Source organism: Rhinopithecus roxellana, chromosome 20 (assembly GCF_007565055.1).
Source record: "Rhinopithecus roxellana isolate Shanxi Qingling chromosome 20, ASM756505v1, whole genome shotgun sequence".
Classification (NCBI taxonomy): Eukaryota; Metazoa; Chordata; class Mammalia; order Primates; family Cercopithecidae; genus Rhinopithecus; species Rhinopithecus roxellana.
In genome coordinates this window covers 14,115,473-14,132,315 of record NC_044568.1, presented here as the reverse complement: position 1 = coordinate 14,132,315, position 16,843 = coordinate 14,115,473, and the positions used below count along the sequence as shown (strand labels likewise).

Sequence of the window (16,843 nt, the reverse complement as noted above, 5' to 3'; positions counted from 1 at the left end):
ACTGTCTTAACACCTCCAGTACTCTCTGAATGGTCTTTAGTATAAAATAATAAAGAAAAGTATGGTAATTCCAAAGAACTCTGTTTCTGAACACACTCCCCTCTGGGACTAGGAAAGGAACACTGAAAATAATGCACTCATATGCACAAGCGCCTGCCCTCCCCCCATTGAAGTCTTGCTGCCCTTGTTCAACATACACTGGGTCTCAACACTATGTAAGATCTATTTAATACAGGGAAATTATAACCCTACGGACCAGGAAAACCATAAAACCACATAAATATCATCTGTAAATACCTTGATATAAAAAACAGCATAAAAAGAAAATAATGGCATGGGAAAATATTCCATTTTTTTCCACTTAGATCATGTCCCTTTTCTCTCTGACCATAAGTGCTTCTATTCCTGCAGTCCTCAAGTGTCCAGCTCTTAAGTACTTTCCCAAGGCTCTTCCCCCAACTCCACACCTGGATGGTCCTTCCCATCCCTGGGTCATTTTCTCATAGAAACCTTTCCTGAATCTCCACCCTCAAATAGGTGCCCTCTGTTATCACTCCACACACTTTACTTCTCTTTCATAGCACTTATCTATTTGTAACTATATTTATTTAAACTATTATTTGTTTAATATTCTGTCCTGTAAGATCACAAGCTCCTAAAAGAAGACAGTATTAGTGGCCAGGAGCAGTGGCTTACGCCTGTAATCCCAGCACTTTGGGAGGCTGAGGCAGGTGGATCACCTTATGTCAGGAGCTCGAGACCAGCCTGGCCAACAAGGTAAAACCCCGTTTCTACTAAAAATACAAAAATTAGCTGGGTGTGGTGGCAGGCATCTGTAATCCCAGCTACTCAGGAGGCTGAAGCAGGAGAATCACTTGAACCCGGGAGGTAGAGGTCGCAGTAAGCCCAGATCGCACCACTGCACTCCAGCCTGGGTGACAGAGTGAGACTCCGTCTCAAAAAAAAAAAAAAAAAAAAAAAAGAACAAGAAAATAGCATTAGTACCCATTATAGCCACAGCACTTGGTTCCACATAAGTGCTCAAGACTCCTTTCTAAGAATAAAAGCTTTAAAAGACTGAAGCAGATGAGTGGAGATCTTGGCTGGGGTAGGAAAGAAAACTAAATGTAAAGAGGCATGAGAGATCTTTTTGGGGTGCTAAAAATGTTCTAAAACTACTGTGATGATGGTTGTATGCCTCTGGAAATTTACCAAAATCAATGAATTATACAATTTTAAGAGGTGCATTTTATGGTATGTAAATTATACACATATACAGTTAATCAATAAACTTTTTAAAAAAGAAGATTGATAGGTGTGAATATCTGAAATTTTAAATTTTTGTATAAAATAAATCATAAAAATAAAAGGCAAACAAACTGGAAACAAAAGTACAACCCATACGGCAGGAACGTAGAACCATTAATGCAGAACCATTAAAAATTTAAATCCACACACACACACACACACATTCACAAGCAAATTAATAGAGAAGCCTCTTAGCACATAAAAAAATTAACTGCCTGGGCGCGGTGGCTCACACCTGTAATCCCAGCACTTTGGGAGGCTCAGGCAGGTGTATTGCTTGAGCTCAGGAGCTCCAGACTAGCCTGGGCAACAAGGTGAAACCCCCTCTCTACTAACAATACAAAAAAATTATCCGGGTGTGGTGACATGCACTTCTGGTTCCAGCTACTTGGGGGACTGAGGTGGAAGGATGGCTTGAGCCCAGGAGGTGGAAGCTGCAGTAAGCCTAAGCCTGGGCCACAGAGTGAGACCCCATCTCAAAGATAGATACATAAATAAATATTAACTGTATCAAAGTAGGAAAATATATAATTGGTATTATATTATACTTAAATTAGTTACTGTCTATCAAATTTGCATTAAAACATTTTATAATAGTAATACATATTGTTGATAATGACAAAATTCAATATTCTGATAGCGAGCAATTAGGAATGCAAATTATTACAACGTTGCTTAAGGCCAATTGGACAAGATCTTTCAGAACCTAAATATGCCCGTGTCTTTTCATGCAGTTATTCTACTTTTAGGAATTTGTCATAAGGAAGTTATTAAACACACAAGATTATAAGAATATCCATCACACTGTTATTGATAATAATTAAAAACTGAAAATCACCGAAATGCCCAAGAAGGGATTAGAAGGGAAAATGCTACAACCACGTGATGGAATATTAAAGTAACAAACTTAACTGTTTGAAAGTCAGTAGGAAACTACAGTCATAGAAGAAGTTAGTAACAGGATAGTCAGACAAGAGGATCTCGGTTTCATTAAAAGAAAAACAGTACGTTACTGTAAAGGCTCACAGAAAAAAAAAAAAACTTGGAGAAAAAGATAGCCAAAAGTTTATGGTGGTTATCCCTGAGTAACGTACTTCAGCATTATTTTAATTTTCTTCTTTAGACATCTATATTATTTTCAAATTTCCCAAAATAAGTGTAAAATATTTTTAATCAAAAAAATCAGAGCGAAGATGCTGCACTAAAAAACTTCTGAATTTTCATGACATTTCTTATATTTGCCAAGAGATTCTTTCTGATGGCTCTAAATGGTCAAAAATCTTCAACAGAACTTCTGGTACTATTTAAATCTGTTGTTCAAGACTGAGGAATTTTCACTGTGCCACAGTGAAAACAAATAATAATAATTGGCTAATTTTGTCACTGTCTCAAAGAAAATGTAAGAGAAAAAAAAATCCCAACCTAAATGCCCTCTTTTATTGTTTATAAAGTAATTAAATTAGTGCCTGACACATAAACGTACTATGTAGCATTTGTTCAATTTTTCTTTAAAAAAAAAAAAGAACAAGTAACTTTGGAGAATAAGTGAACATTAAGTAACTTAATATTAATTCATTCTGTCAAACAAATAAGTTCACTTTCCATTTTGGACAGGTACATGTAGAACATCAGATATCACAAATAATTTGGAACAGCTGTTGGCAGATTTTCAAATATGCTAGACTTTTTTTCATTTAATCCCATTAGAGTTTTTTCCAATGAGTCATGAAATTTATATTAGTAGTTGTCTGGTCACATACTGTATTTCTTGAGATCCACAAATGATCCTGTGGCATAAATGATGATTATATAGTTTAATAAGTATTTGGAAAGGTATTTTAGATATAAAATGCCAGCATGCCAGGCCTTTGTCAAAGGCTGAAAGATGTGGAAAGCTAAGCTCTCTGGAGATCAGGCTTCATTTTCTATTTTAAGCCATTATATAAAAATTCTACCTTTTCCTCCCATATCAAGAGATGCTTCTGAAAGATTTCATCAGACAGAGAAGTCAGACATGGTTTTAAATGAGTAAGATACCAGTTTACCAGGGGCTCACTTAAATGAAGCCCAGTGGAACTCAACCTTGGGTAGAGAGAAAAAAAATTTTTAATCTTCAAGTGACTTGGGAAATGCCCTTCACTTAAAAGTGCCAGAATATTCTGATTTTAGAGGAGCGTATTTCTAATCTAGCTGTTAATAGATTTTGCTCCTAACTCTATTTTGCACTCAGCAATTCGCACCCTATCACTCATTTTCTATACAATTTTTGTTGTAAAATCCTTGCAACTTGGCAGCTGTCTGATGACTAATGGGCTAAACACTCATCTGACCCAGACTCTGTCTGCATGATGCAAACTAGAGCCCCAGAAGGGATACACTTCTGGAGTCACTGTTCAGACTCTGCCACAGCTATCACAAGACTTGAGGTAACATGTGCTTTGCTACAAAATGACACAGAGATTCTCGTTCATTCATTCATTCATTCATTCAATACTTTATTTCATTTTGTTTACTTAATATTTCCCAAATACTTGCTATGTACCAGGTACTGTATAAAGTGCCAGACATATAAGGATTGAAAGAAGATAGGTCCTATTTGACAGCATCTCATAATTTAACAGTATAGACTGAAATGGAAACAAAAACAGAAGAACCTACTACAATAGAAGTGTGAGTATACTGCTATGGGAGCGGAGAATAATTAGGAAGGAAAAGCTGGAAAACCCTTAGGTACTGAATACATATGTATTGAACACTTACTCTTTGCAAAGCACTTGGGTGCTGAGAACATGGAAGAGAGCAAAACGTCTATTTTCTCTCTAGAAGCTCATGTTCTAGTATGCTGAGCCACACAATAAGCATATAAATAAATAAAATAGATGGTATTTTAGATGATAATAAGTCTATGGGGAAAAATAAAGCCAAGGAAGTAGGATAGGGAGTGCTGAGGTAAGTATGCGTATTTTACACAGGGTGGTGAGGGAAGGCCTCTAGATACAGTGACATGAGAGCAGAAGAAAGCAAGAAGTAAGGATACAATCTCTGCAGATGCCTGGGGAGATAAGAGAGTTCCAGGTTGAAGGAACATTCACTGCAAAGGCCTTGGGGCAGGAGTGAGCTTGGTTTATTCCAGGAAGAGTAAAGTGCCAGAATAGGAATAAAAGTGTGAGGAGGGTGGGGAGTGGGCAGGAGCAGGAAATGAGGTGAGGGAAGCAGTTAGGAACCCAAGCATGTAGAGCTTTGTGGGTGCATGTCAGGTCCTGGGCTGATGGGAAGCTATTCAAGGGCTTTGAGCAAGAAAGTGTAACGAGCTGATTTATGTTTTCAAAAGATCACTCCGGATGCCGTGTTAAAATCAACTAGACCGGGGGAAGGAGGCAGAACCAGTCAGGAGGCTGTTGCAACAGAGATGATGGCAGTTTTGGCCACGGTGTAAGCAGCAGAGGTGGTGAGAAGCAGTCAGATTTTGCATACATTTTAGAACAAAAGGGATTTTCTGAAGCCTTCACAGAATATGTAGTGTTTAAGTAAAGTCTTTAAGAGTAGATGCTTACCAGACAGAAAAGGGAAGAGAGTACTAGTGGGCACAAAAGCAAGGAAGGATAAGAGGGCACAGCAGAGTCAGGGTGGAACCAAGAACTCCCTATGACGAGAGTTTATGGTTGGGTGCCATTTTAGGCCATGGAATGAGATTACACCAGAGAGGTTAGTTTAGGGTCAGAAAGTCAATGGCAGCCAGGTATGGTGGTTCACACCTGTAATCCCAGCCCTTTGGGAGGCCGAGGCAGGCAGATCACTTGAGGTCAGGAGTTTGAGATCAGCCTCGCCATGTCCATCTCTACTAAAAATACAAAAATTAGCCAGGCATGGTGACATGCACCTGTAGTCCCAGCTATTCGGGAGGCTGAGGCAGAAGAATCGCTTGAACCCGGGAGACAGAGGTTGCAGTGAGCCAAGATTGCACCACTGCACTCCAGCCTGGGCGACAGAGCAAGACTCTATCTCAAAAAAAAGAAAACAAGAAAGTCAATGGCCTCATAGGGTGGATATGCTGAGGAATTTGAACTTGACCTTGGAAAGAAAGGAGACTCAACAAAATTTACAAAACAAGGAGGTACAAGTCAGTTCTGATGGCACTGGGGAGGGCATGAGGAATGCTAATCAGGAGGATGCTAAAACTGCGGAGGTGGAAGGTGATCAATGCGGCCTACATAGTTGAGGTAGTGTCTGTGGGATAGAAAAAGAAAAAACAATTTGAGAGATTCTAAAGAGGTAAAACCACCAGGAGCCCAGTGACTAAATGAGGGAAGAAAGCAATGGGTAGAAGTAGAGGGTGGTGAGCTTTCTAATTTTAAGAATGGGACTAGGGGATACCATTAGAGAAGAGGCTGAATGGGAGGAGCCTTCTCTGAATAAGGATTCTGAATGAATCCTTATTAAAATGTAAGTCACATCCTGTCATGCTTGTGCTCCAAGCCCTGTCATGCCTCCTCATCTCAGAGTAACCACCAATGTTCTTCTTACAGAACTTACAAACTGTAAGTTCCTATATAACCGGGCCCCTCTCTCTGTCTCTCTGACTGTCTCCCCTGCTGTCACCAGCTCTCTCCCTCTGTTCCAGATATGTTGGCCTCGGGTGCTTTTCCTGCCAAATATACCTCAGAGGCTTTGCTATTCCGTAGGCCCAGAACATTCTTCCCACAAGTATCTACATGGCTTGCTCCTATACCACCTGTCGCACAAGAAATAAGCTCAAAGAAGACATGAATCTCTTGTTAGTTTTCACAACTTCATTTCTAATGCCTAAAACATTACCTGGCACAGAGTTGGGGAGTGAAATCCATTTGTTTAATGGAGTAAGTAACTTAATAAATATGAATCATGTTGAGTTAGAGGTAGCTGGAAGACTTTCAGGTAGAGCCGCTCCATAGGCAGTTGGAAGTGGAGAGCTGGAGGTCACAGGGAGAGCTGGGATGGGGACAGAGGTCTGGAACCATTGAGACAAGAGCAGAGTCATCTCAGAAGGATGAAGAAACACAAGGGAAGAGAGAAGCAGTATAGGACTTAAGAGTAGAGACCCAAAAGCCAACAGCCCAGGCTTAAATCCTAGTCCCAACATATCCTGCATATAAGTCTTGAACAAATTTTTAAACTTCTCTGTCCCTTGGTTTCCTCATCTCTAAAACAGGGTTTTAGTAATACCTGTCTCAGAAGAGTATAGCAAGATTTCAATGAGCCCATACATGTAATGCACTTAAAATAGCAGCGGAACAACCTAGCACACAGCTAGTACACAATCAATGAAAGCAAGGGGGTTACTGAGAAGAGTCTCATTTTCTTTGGATAAGAGGGGCTGCATTCATATTTCTGGAAGCCAGAGTCTGTTTTCTGACTATGTAAGTCCTTGCTTCCTTGTATTCCATGATGAGCTAACAGAGGTTCTCTCTGCTTTTCTGCTTTGACTTTTGGTGGTTTGGTTTTGCTTCTTTTATCTATGGTCTTATTAAAAGAAACTGCAAAACTTCTCTGAAGGTGTTTTGAATTGGAGCACGGTAGACCAAGAGGTGGACAATATAACAGAAAGAGCATGGGCATTCAGAGTAAGATAAATATGGGCTGAACTCCAGCTCTTCTACTCGGATAACTAGTCTCTCCTGATTTCCTCCTTTTTTAGAGAGGGGGCCTTGTTATGACATGCAGGCTGGACTCTAATTCCTGGGCTCAAATGATCCTCTCGCCTCAGCCTCCCAAGTAGGTAGAACTTACAGTTGTGCCTGGTTCCTCTCTTGATTTCTACAACAGAAATAATACCTACCTCAAGTACCTCAAGCCTGAAGAAGAGTAGTTGCTGAATACCTATTTGTGGAATGAATGAATGAGGCTGTTGTGAGGATTACATATGAGAGTACGCATAAAACACGTAGCACAAAGCCTAGCACGCTGTAAGGGTCAATCAACAGACCCAAAACGCAAGCTGCACAGACTCCTGTGTTTATGACTGGCAGCTGGATTGGCATTCTTGTGGTGAAGGCCTGTTTAAGGAACCCAGTGTCAGGTCTGAACTTTCTATTTATTCATGTCATTAAAAAGTATTTTCATTTCATCTTTTAAGAGAAGAGGTTTACTTTTACTAAAGTTTTACTGAAGTACTAAGCCTTCTTCGAAGGTGTACTTTGGCCAGGCGCAGTGGCTCACACCTGTAATCCCAGCACTTTGGGAGGCTGCGGCAGGTGGATGACTTGAGGTCAGGAATTCGAGACCAGCCTGGCCAACATGGTGAAACCCCATCTCTACTAAAATTACAAAAATTAGTCAGGCATGGTGGCAGGTGTCTGTAATCCCAGCTACTCGGGAGGCTGAGGCAGGAGAATCGCTTGAACCTGGGTGGCAGAGGTTGCAGTGAGCTGATATCACACCACTGCACTCCAGCCTGGCCACAGAGTGAGACTCTGTCTCAAAAATAATACTAATAATAAAAAATAAAATAAATAAAGAAAGAAAGAAAAGAAAAGAAAAGAAAAGAAAAGAAAAGAAAAGAAAAACAAGAAGGTGCACTTAGAGTGGTTCGATATTGGTATCAGGGTTTGTTGTGGGCCTTGAAAAGATAACAGAGAAGGCTTGATGGTTGTTCTGTTTGCATTTAGGTTTCCTTTTATCCCTTAGCGGATGGCTGGTTCAGAGCACAGTGGGCTGATAACCTTTTGTATCTCATTCTTCCTGTACCATTTTCACACTACAAAAGCTGAAATGGCTCAGCAGCTGCTTTGTGACAATGCATGTAATCATGTACTAGAAGGCTTATAGCTATGAAAATATTAGTAAGCATTTCAGAACTAATTGCATTTTTGTGGGTTTACCTGTCTTAAGGGAACATTTAAAAATTATTTTTTGCCTGACTGCAAAAGAATATACATTCACTGCAGAAAATTTGGAAAACTGGGAAAGTTCAAAAGAGAACACCCACTCTATCACTATGCGGTATGACATTTCTGTACACATCTGTCAAATCTTTCCAGATGCCCACTCCCTGGGGAGGTGTCTATGTGTGTAGAAGCAAAATTCATATCATACTAAACTCAGTATTATTATATATAACTGGTTTTCCAAATTAGCTATTGCATGCATGCATTTAAGCAAGCTCATTCAGCACCTGATAGGTACCAGGCACTGAACGAAGTACAGAGGATAAGGGAAGTCAGCACACAAAAAAATTCATTACAATTAAATGAGATTAATGCTGGATGTGATGGCTCAAGCCTGTAATCCTAGCACTTTGGGACACCAAATCACTTGAGGTCAGGAGTTCGAGACCAGCCTGGTCAACATGGTAAAACCATGTCTCTACTAAAAATACAAAAATTAGCCAGACGCACTTGCTTGAACCCAGGAGGCAGAGATTGCAGTGAGCTCAGATCGCACCACTGCACTCCAGGCTGGACACGACACAGCAAGACTATCTCAAACACACACACACACACACACACACACACACAATTAAGTGAGATTAAGTGCTAATAAAGGTATTAAGTACAAGAGAGGAAGCACAGACAACTTGTAGAGGTGTCAGGGAAGCTTCCTACAGGAGATGGCATATGAGCTATTACTAACAGGTAAAACAGAAGTTCACCAAGGAAAGAAAGGACAGGCCAGGCATGGTGGCTCATGCCTGTAATCCCAGCACTTTGTGAGCCCAAGGTGTGCGAATCGCTTGAGCTCAGGATTTCAAGACCAGCCTGGGCAGTATGCTGAAACCCTGTCTCTACAAAAATACAAAAAATTAGCCAGGCATGATGGCACGCACCAGTGGTCTCAGCTACTTGGGAGGCTGAGGTGGGAGAATCGCATGGGCCTGGGGGGCAGAGGTTGCAATGAGCCCAGATCTCACCACTGCATTCCAGTCTGCAGATGAGCCCAGATCTCACCACTGCATTCCAGTCTCACTCAACAGAGTGAGATCCTGTGTCAAAAAATTAAAAAAAAAAGAAGAGACAGATAAAGAGAAGGAGGTACGTCAGCAGAGGACATAGCAAGAAGGCCCCAAAGATGAAACTCATACCATATTTAAAGTACTGCAAAAATCCAGTGTGGATAAAAAGGTGTAGGAGCAGGGGAGATGAGGCTGAAAATGCAGGAGCCAGTCAAGGATGTGGGATTTGAAGCAGAGGGTTGCCATGCTCCGATTTACAACTTGGTTAGACAATACTACAGCTTCAAGTATGAAGGGGGGCAAGGAGGAAAACCAGACAGACCTATAAGAGGACTGATAGTGAAGAGGAAAGATGGTGTAAATCAAATGGGAATGGAGATAAGAGACAGTGGCCTAGGAATAATACTGAGCTAGAAGTCACAGAAATCATATTGACCTGGATTCTAGATGGATCAAGTCCTTCTTTCCTCTCTTCCTTCCTTGGTTACTGATGGTCAGCTATGTACATGCAGGTGCTAGAGATACAAAGATGCCGTGACCTAATTCCTATTCTGATTTTCATGGTAACCCTCCGTTTTAAGACTTCACATTCTAGTAGGAAAGAAGAGGTGAAAATTTATTATTTTTACATGCCCAGAGGGCCTACCCTTCTTCTTTGTAAACAGGACTCCGATTTTCCTTTGGGAAAGCCACCCATGTCTAACTCACATAGTGCATGCAGTTTGGTGGGAGTACTCCCACTCCAACCCCACTCCAAGAGTAGGTGCAAGAACTAGGCCAGGCAAACAGGAGCATTTGACTCTCTTGAACATGATGACTAGTTCAATGATAAGCACACGACTCCAACCAGGCCAACAGGATTACTTCCTGGAGAATTTGATGGAACCAGGGAAAAAGAACTCCCTACCTTTTTCTAAGATCCCAGATGCCAAAGACCACATACCCCTTGGGCTGTCAGAGTCCTGCTATGCTCTTAGATGAGAGCCTACTGAGCATGAGATCACAATGAGGAAAGCTAAGCCAAGAAAAACAGAAAGAAACTGATCGGATGACATCTTTTGTAAAGTTGGATTTTGCCACGTACTCCTAGACTTCTAAGGCAAGTCAATAAATTCCCCTTATTTTTTGCCACAGTGAGTTTGATTTGAGTTTTTGTCATTTGTAATTGAAACAGTGGTGTCTAATTCAGAGAGACAGACACGGGATCCTGTAATTGCAATACCACATGTGCTAGGTGATGCAGAGTTATTTACAAGGAGTGCAATCAACTTGACTTGTAGGTAGCATAAGCTGGAAAAATGTTCACAAAGGAGGTGATGTTTAACTGAACTCTTGAAGAATTAGCCATCCGCAACAGGATAAGGAGCAAAAGGAAGGAGGAGGAGCTATGCAGAAGAAACAGCATGAGCAGAGGCAAGGAAGTGTGGAATGTCCGAGGAAATAAAAACAGTCACTATGTTAAAGCATTAAATTCATAGCAAAAAGCCAACTCTGAAGAAAAGTACATGCTCTGTAGGCCATGAGGAGTCATGGGTGATCTAATTTGACCTTTTCACCTGTCATTTAACCTCTCTAGCCCAGCTTCCTCATAGGTAAAATAAGGTTGATCAGAACACATCACTGAAATTGATAAAAATATTAAAACACCTTACCTGCTGATAGAATTCATCATCTTTGGGAGTCAGATAAGGAAGCCAAGTGTCTTCAAGCTCTTCAAGAAGCCTCAGTTTCTGTTTGAAAATAATAATAATTACATATAAGTGAATATACAATGACCCAAAATAAGGCACTTTCTTATTTTTCAAATAAGAGAATACAAACAAATTTTAGCCAACTTTGAATTTATAATCTTTTAGAGAGAGAAATTAGTCAAATCGCAATTATAAAATGTATTAATTAAATTATATATATATCTTTGCTTTTCTTTTCTTTTAGAGACAGAGTCTCGCTCTGTCACCTAGGCTGGAATACAGTGGTGTGACCATAACTCACTATAACATCAAACTCCTGGGCTCAAGCGATCCTCCCGTCTCATCCTCCCAAGTAGGTGGGACTACAGGGGTGCCAGCATGCTTGGATAATTTTTTTTTTAATTTTTAGTAGGGACAAGGTCTCGCTATGTTGCGCAGGCTGGTCTCAAATTTCTGACCTCAAGCAATCCTCCCATCTTGGCCTCCTATAGTGCTGGGATTATAGGCATGAGTCATGGCACCCAGTCAATTTACATACCTACTAAATTACACATGGTATGAAGCATAAACTTAGAAATAATTTTATTCACTCTCACATTTCATGAGACAATTTGATTCACTTTTCACATGTATTGTTGACATCCAGGTCTTTTTCATCACTAGAGCCAGCTTACAAGTCATCCAATACAGTTTTCCAGAGCAAACGCCTGTCTGTACAATCTGCTTGAGACATAGTAGCTTGTAAATCCTTTTATGGTACTATCACTGGAAATACCAAACCAAGCCACAAGTATCTATCTGCATAATGTCAGGATATGTGGAATAGTTATTCATCTTGTAAACATTTATTTGAGATCATATCCACTTACAGCATTGCTTTCTTAGAGTGATCTATCATCTCTATAATAATTACTAAATCTGTGTTAAACATCTTTGTTTCTTTTCTTTTCCAATTCCATGAAGCAGCCTTTTTAAGCACTCAAAGACAGCATTGTCTGAGGCTGTTTCCAGAGACTATGTTTTCCCCAAACAGTACTGTGCTATTCAAACAAAGTAACTGAAAGAGGATCTCATAAAGTATCTTATAAGAAATCAGATACATATAGGGCACCTGCTTCTTTCTGAGGGATATTTTTCAAAGAATATCTGACCTTACATTCAAGAATATATGGAGTTTGTGTGTGTATGTGGCACATAAATGGCATAAATGTGCACATACACTCACAGACACATAGACATGTACATACAACAGACATTATCTGTAAGAAAGAAAGCAAAAACAGCAGAAACAACTGGGTTTCAAATAAAAATGCAATTAAATGCATCATCAAAGCTACTGTCAGCCAGTAAGTCACATTTATAAAAATTAGACAATGGTACACCTTGCTCTGGGCCAATATAGTCCCACTCCATAAGAATATGACTTGGTAAACACAAACTGGATTTCAGGCTCCACCTGCTCCAATGGCCACTGTCTTTACAAAGTGCACAACCTACTCAACCAGACGTGGTGGCCCTAAGTACTACTCTCTCCCACCCCAGGATAGCAGCCTTCTCTCACAAACCCATCACAATCAGAGTAGTCAAAGGAAACGTCCTTTTAGGTAAAACACAAATTCTTTCTGGATCTTTTTTGTATCATTATCTAAAGTGAGGAAAAAGAAAGGGAATAGAAGTATAGCAACCAATTGACCTAAGAGACACAAAACCGAATTCTACTCTTAGGCATAATTCTATTATATTTATTTAGTCAAAGTCTTTGTTTTGACTATAGGTGTTTTCTCATTTATAACAAAAAGGTTGACTTACCAGTTCAACTATGAGTTGTTTTTTTTTTTTTTTTTTGATACAGGGTCTCACTCTGTCCCACAGGCTGAAGTGTGGCCCAATCACAGCTCACTGCAGCCTTGACTTCCTGGGCTCAGATGATTCTCCCAACTCAGCCTCCCAAGTAGCTGGGACTAAAGGTGCAATGCCACCATGCCTGGCTAGTTTTGTTTTACTTTTCTTTGTAGAGATGAGGCCTCAGTATGTTCCCTAGGCTGGTCTCAAACTCCTGGGCTCAAATGATCTGCCTGCCTTGGCCTCCCAAAGTGCTGGGATTACAGAAGTGAGCTCCCATGCCTGGCCTAAATTATGATACTTTTATAGTTATAATACTAATGTAACACATACCATTACAGATAATCGACAAACCAGTTTGGATAACTCTCTATTGGTTAATCAATTTATCTGTTTTTCAGTATTAACCATTATTTGGGCCATAGAAAGAACCAATGATATTTCCATGTGCATACTTATACATTTCTCCACTCCATCATAAATTTAATCAAAATCTATACTTCAATTTTTACTTCAAGCTCAGAAATGCCTCCATTTTCCTATGAATATTTTATCAATTCTTAGTCTTTTTTATAGACACAAAGTGCCAGAATATTTATAAATGCCAAAAAAAGTAAGCCTTGAATAATTCAAATGCACATTTCTCAAACCTTGAAATGGCTCCACCTTGCAAACACCACCTTAAGATCTCTACATGAGAGTCCATCAATAAAGCTAATCTACATATAAAGAGGGGCACAAAAGTACGGATTCCCAAAAGTAATTACATACTCCACCTAAATCAGGTGAAACAGCAACAGACCTGTCCCATAGGTCGACAAGTGCCAATGTAGGCTGAACCTCTGCTTATAATTAATGGTTCAGCTAAATTCTGTAACAACCACCACTTCTTAGTTCGTTTCGGAATTGAGCATCAGACAGGTATAAAACATTGTAACCTAAAAGGCTGTATCAAAAGGATAAAATTTGACAAGATTTTTCCTACTCTAGAGCAAGAAGCATATAACTGATCTTTCACTAGGAATTTTCATTTTAATACTGTGAGCAATGTTGTGTCTACACGACAGCAGAGAATGGGGACCAGAAAATCACCCAACTTAAGACCCTACAGATAAAAATCTGCTCTGAACATCAACACTCACTACTTGCAATTTTACCAAGTAACTGACAAGATCAATCATTAAATAACAATATTTACAAACATAAAGAGAAGTTTTGGTCATGTTTACATCAGTGAAATCAATCAGATATCAATAGTAAATTAAATTGGTAGCTCATAAACATCAAAATTAAAAATTCTTTTTTTTTTTTTTTTTTTTGAGACGGAGTCTCGCTCTGTCGCCCAGGCTGGAGTGCAGTGGCCGGATCTCAGCTCACTGCAAGCTCCGCCTCCCGGGTTTACGCCATTCTCCTGCCTCAGCCTCCTGAGTAGCTGGGACTACAGACGCCCACCACCTCGCCCGGCTAGTTTTTTGAATTTTTTTAGTAGAGACGGGGTTTCACCGTGTTAGCTAGGATGGTCTCGATCTCCTGACCTCGTGATCTGCCCGTCTCGGCCTCCCAAAGTGCTGGGATTACAGGCTTGAGCCACCGCGCCAAGCCAAAATTAAAAATTCTTAACTGCTTTATAAAAATCAAACATTAAGATTGTTTTATGAAAAGCAAGGTCACTATGGGCAAGACTAAGAAAAACAGGCCCTTTCGCTCTGCTATCAGGAGGGCAAAACAACACGATCCTTAGAGAGGGTAACAGTCAACTCCTTTCAAAATGCAAATGCATTTACCATGTGAGCCAGCGATCCTACTTTTGATTTACCCTTCTAACATACTTGTACCATGTTCAGAAGAATATATGCACGAGGATACTCATTACATCATTATTTGTAGAACAAAAGTTTCGAATCACACTAAAAACCACTGAACTTTACACTTTAAAATGGTGAATTTTATGATATGGAAATTATTATCTCAATAAAATAAACAGATTAGAAACAATGCAAATCTCCAGCCACAGGGGACAGTTGAATAAACTACAGGACATCCACGTGATGAAGTATAAAGCAACAGTAAACAAAAACAAGGACGCTCTCTGTTTATGAGCTAAAAAGCTCTCCAGAAGATATTGGGGAGTAAAAAACAAGGCACAAAACTCTGCTTGCATTCACACACAGAAACACAAAGGATGAATGGCAGACTATTAAAGTGATTAACTGTCAACAGAGGTGGGAAATGACTAGAAAGGGACAAAGGCAGAGCCAAGACTACTCAAAATATTTCATTTTATATTGTTTTGATTTTCGCACTATGTAAACGTCTTACCTATTACCAATTCAAACATCTAACCTACTAATTCCTCACATGAAATTCAGTATAAAGATAAAGACAACATGATTTTTGGCATTGTTTTAGAAAGTGCATACTTTTGTCCATGTACAATGAAGTATTTATTTGGAAAACTATTGCAGACTAGTACACTAAAGAGGAGAGGAAAAAAAACAGCTCTGACAATTTTCTTTGTGTCAAATGCCAGCCATGGTAAAAACACACAACATTAAAATGCACTCTGGAGCACAGGTAGAAGGAGCTCACGTTTGACTGTCAGATCTGGCTAACTGCTGCTCCTCGGCCTGATGTACAGATAAATCCACACAGCTGGGCCCTGCAGCACACTGCTCTGCTCACACACTTCTTTGCTGTCACACTTGTGTCAAATACATCAAGCCGTTCACAAATGCCACATGGAGAGCCAGAGAGAGCGTAAAGCCTCAGCTCTCCTACCTGGCAGGAGGGGTGGATGAAGATCCTTCCACGCAGGCTACCACCTATTTCCACAGCTCTGGCAAAGTAAAAGAGGACAAAAGACCTATGTGAAACACACCACAGCCAGTCGCGGTGACTCACACCTGTAATCCCAGCACTTCGGGAGGAGGAGGCAGGAGGATCACCTGAGCTCACGAGTTCGAGACCAGCTTGGGGACATGGCAAAAACCCGTCTGTATGAAAAAATACAAAAACTAGCCGGGTGTGGTGGTGTGCACCTGTAGTCCCAGTAGCTCAGGAGGCTGAGGTAGGAGGATCACTCGAGCCTGGGAGGCAGAGGTTGCAGTGAGCCGAGATCACACCACTGCACTCCAGCCTGTGTGACAGAGTAAGACTCTCTGTCTCAAAAAAAAAAAAAAAAAAAAAAAGCACCACAACTCAAATTCCTAAGGGTTTCAAGTTAAATATCAGAAACTACACCAACCCTAAGCCTCTGCTTTACTGTGAAAAAGTTAAGCTGTATCTGAGCTTGTATATCTTGTCACATAGAGATATGGTTTGAGAGTCTTACAGTAATTACATAAAAAGATTAAGTGGATTATGACTCATCATGTAAGGGTATATCTCACCTACAAATGAAGGATATTTTTCATCCCACTCCTGACTCTTCAGCCGTGTCAAGATTATGCTCCTAAGGACACTTATTCTTTATCCATGTATCATGTTCCACATAATACTTCTTCAACTGTGCATCCTATTGTGTCAGGTTCAATAAAAATTTAATTTTGTTACCTGAGTCTTTTCAAAATACAATGACAAATAATGGCTAATGAACGTTCATTGTGAAAATAACTGCATGGTCCTATGAGGGTTTTAAGTGGGAAAATGACCTAGTTCTTAAGCAGGGTGCTTAGTGGGCAAAGAAGACATATCTAAACTAACACTAGAAAGATCATTAAGAGCCAGGTGCAGTGGCTCACGCCTGAAATCCCAGCACTATGGGAGGCCAAGGAAGGCGGATCCCTTGAGGCCAGGAGTTCAAGACCAGCCTGGCCACCAAAAGGAACCCCATCTCTACCAAAAATACAAAAATTAGCTGGCCATGGTGGTGCACACCTGTAATCCCAGCTACCAGGGTGGCTGAGGCAAGAGAATCGCTTGAACCTGGCAAGTGGAGATTGCCGTAAGTCATCACTGCACAGTGACACAGCAAGATTCTCCCCCCCCCCCCAAAAAAAAAGAAAAGAAAAGATCAATAAGAAGTAGCTAAACCAAAAGAAGTGTAAATAAATATTTCACGTATACTTATACCATA

General features: G+C 40.2%; 1 protein-coding gene across 3 annotated transcripts in view; it reads right to left on the bottom strand.

The window, feature by feature from the left end:
- FTO (FTO alpha-ketoglutarate dependent dioxygenase) overlaps positions 1 to 16,843 on the bottom strand; it is a 410,833-nt gene that overhangs the window by 291,996 nt on the left and 101,994 nt on the right. For all 3 annotated transcript variants that reach the window (XM_030924926.1, XM_010358289.2, XM_030924927.1), the window contains exon 2: positions 10,888 to 10,965. In XM_030924926.1, the coding sequence (XP_030780786.1) occupies positions 10,888 to 10,965 (78 nt within the window). The remainder of the gene's footprint in view (positions 1 to 10,887; positions 10,966 to 16,843) is intronic.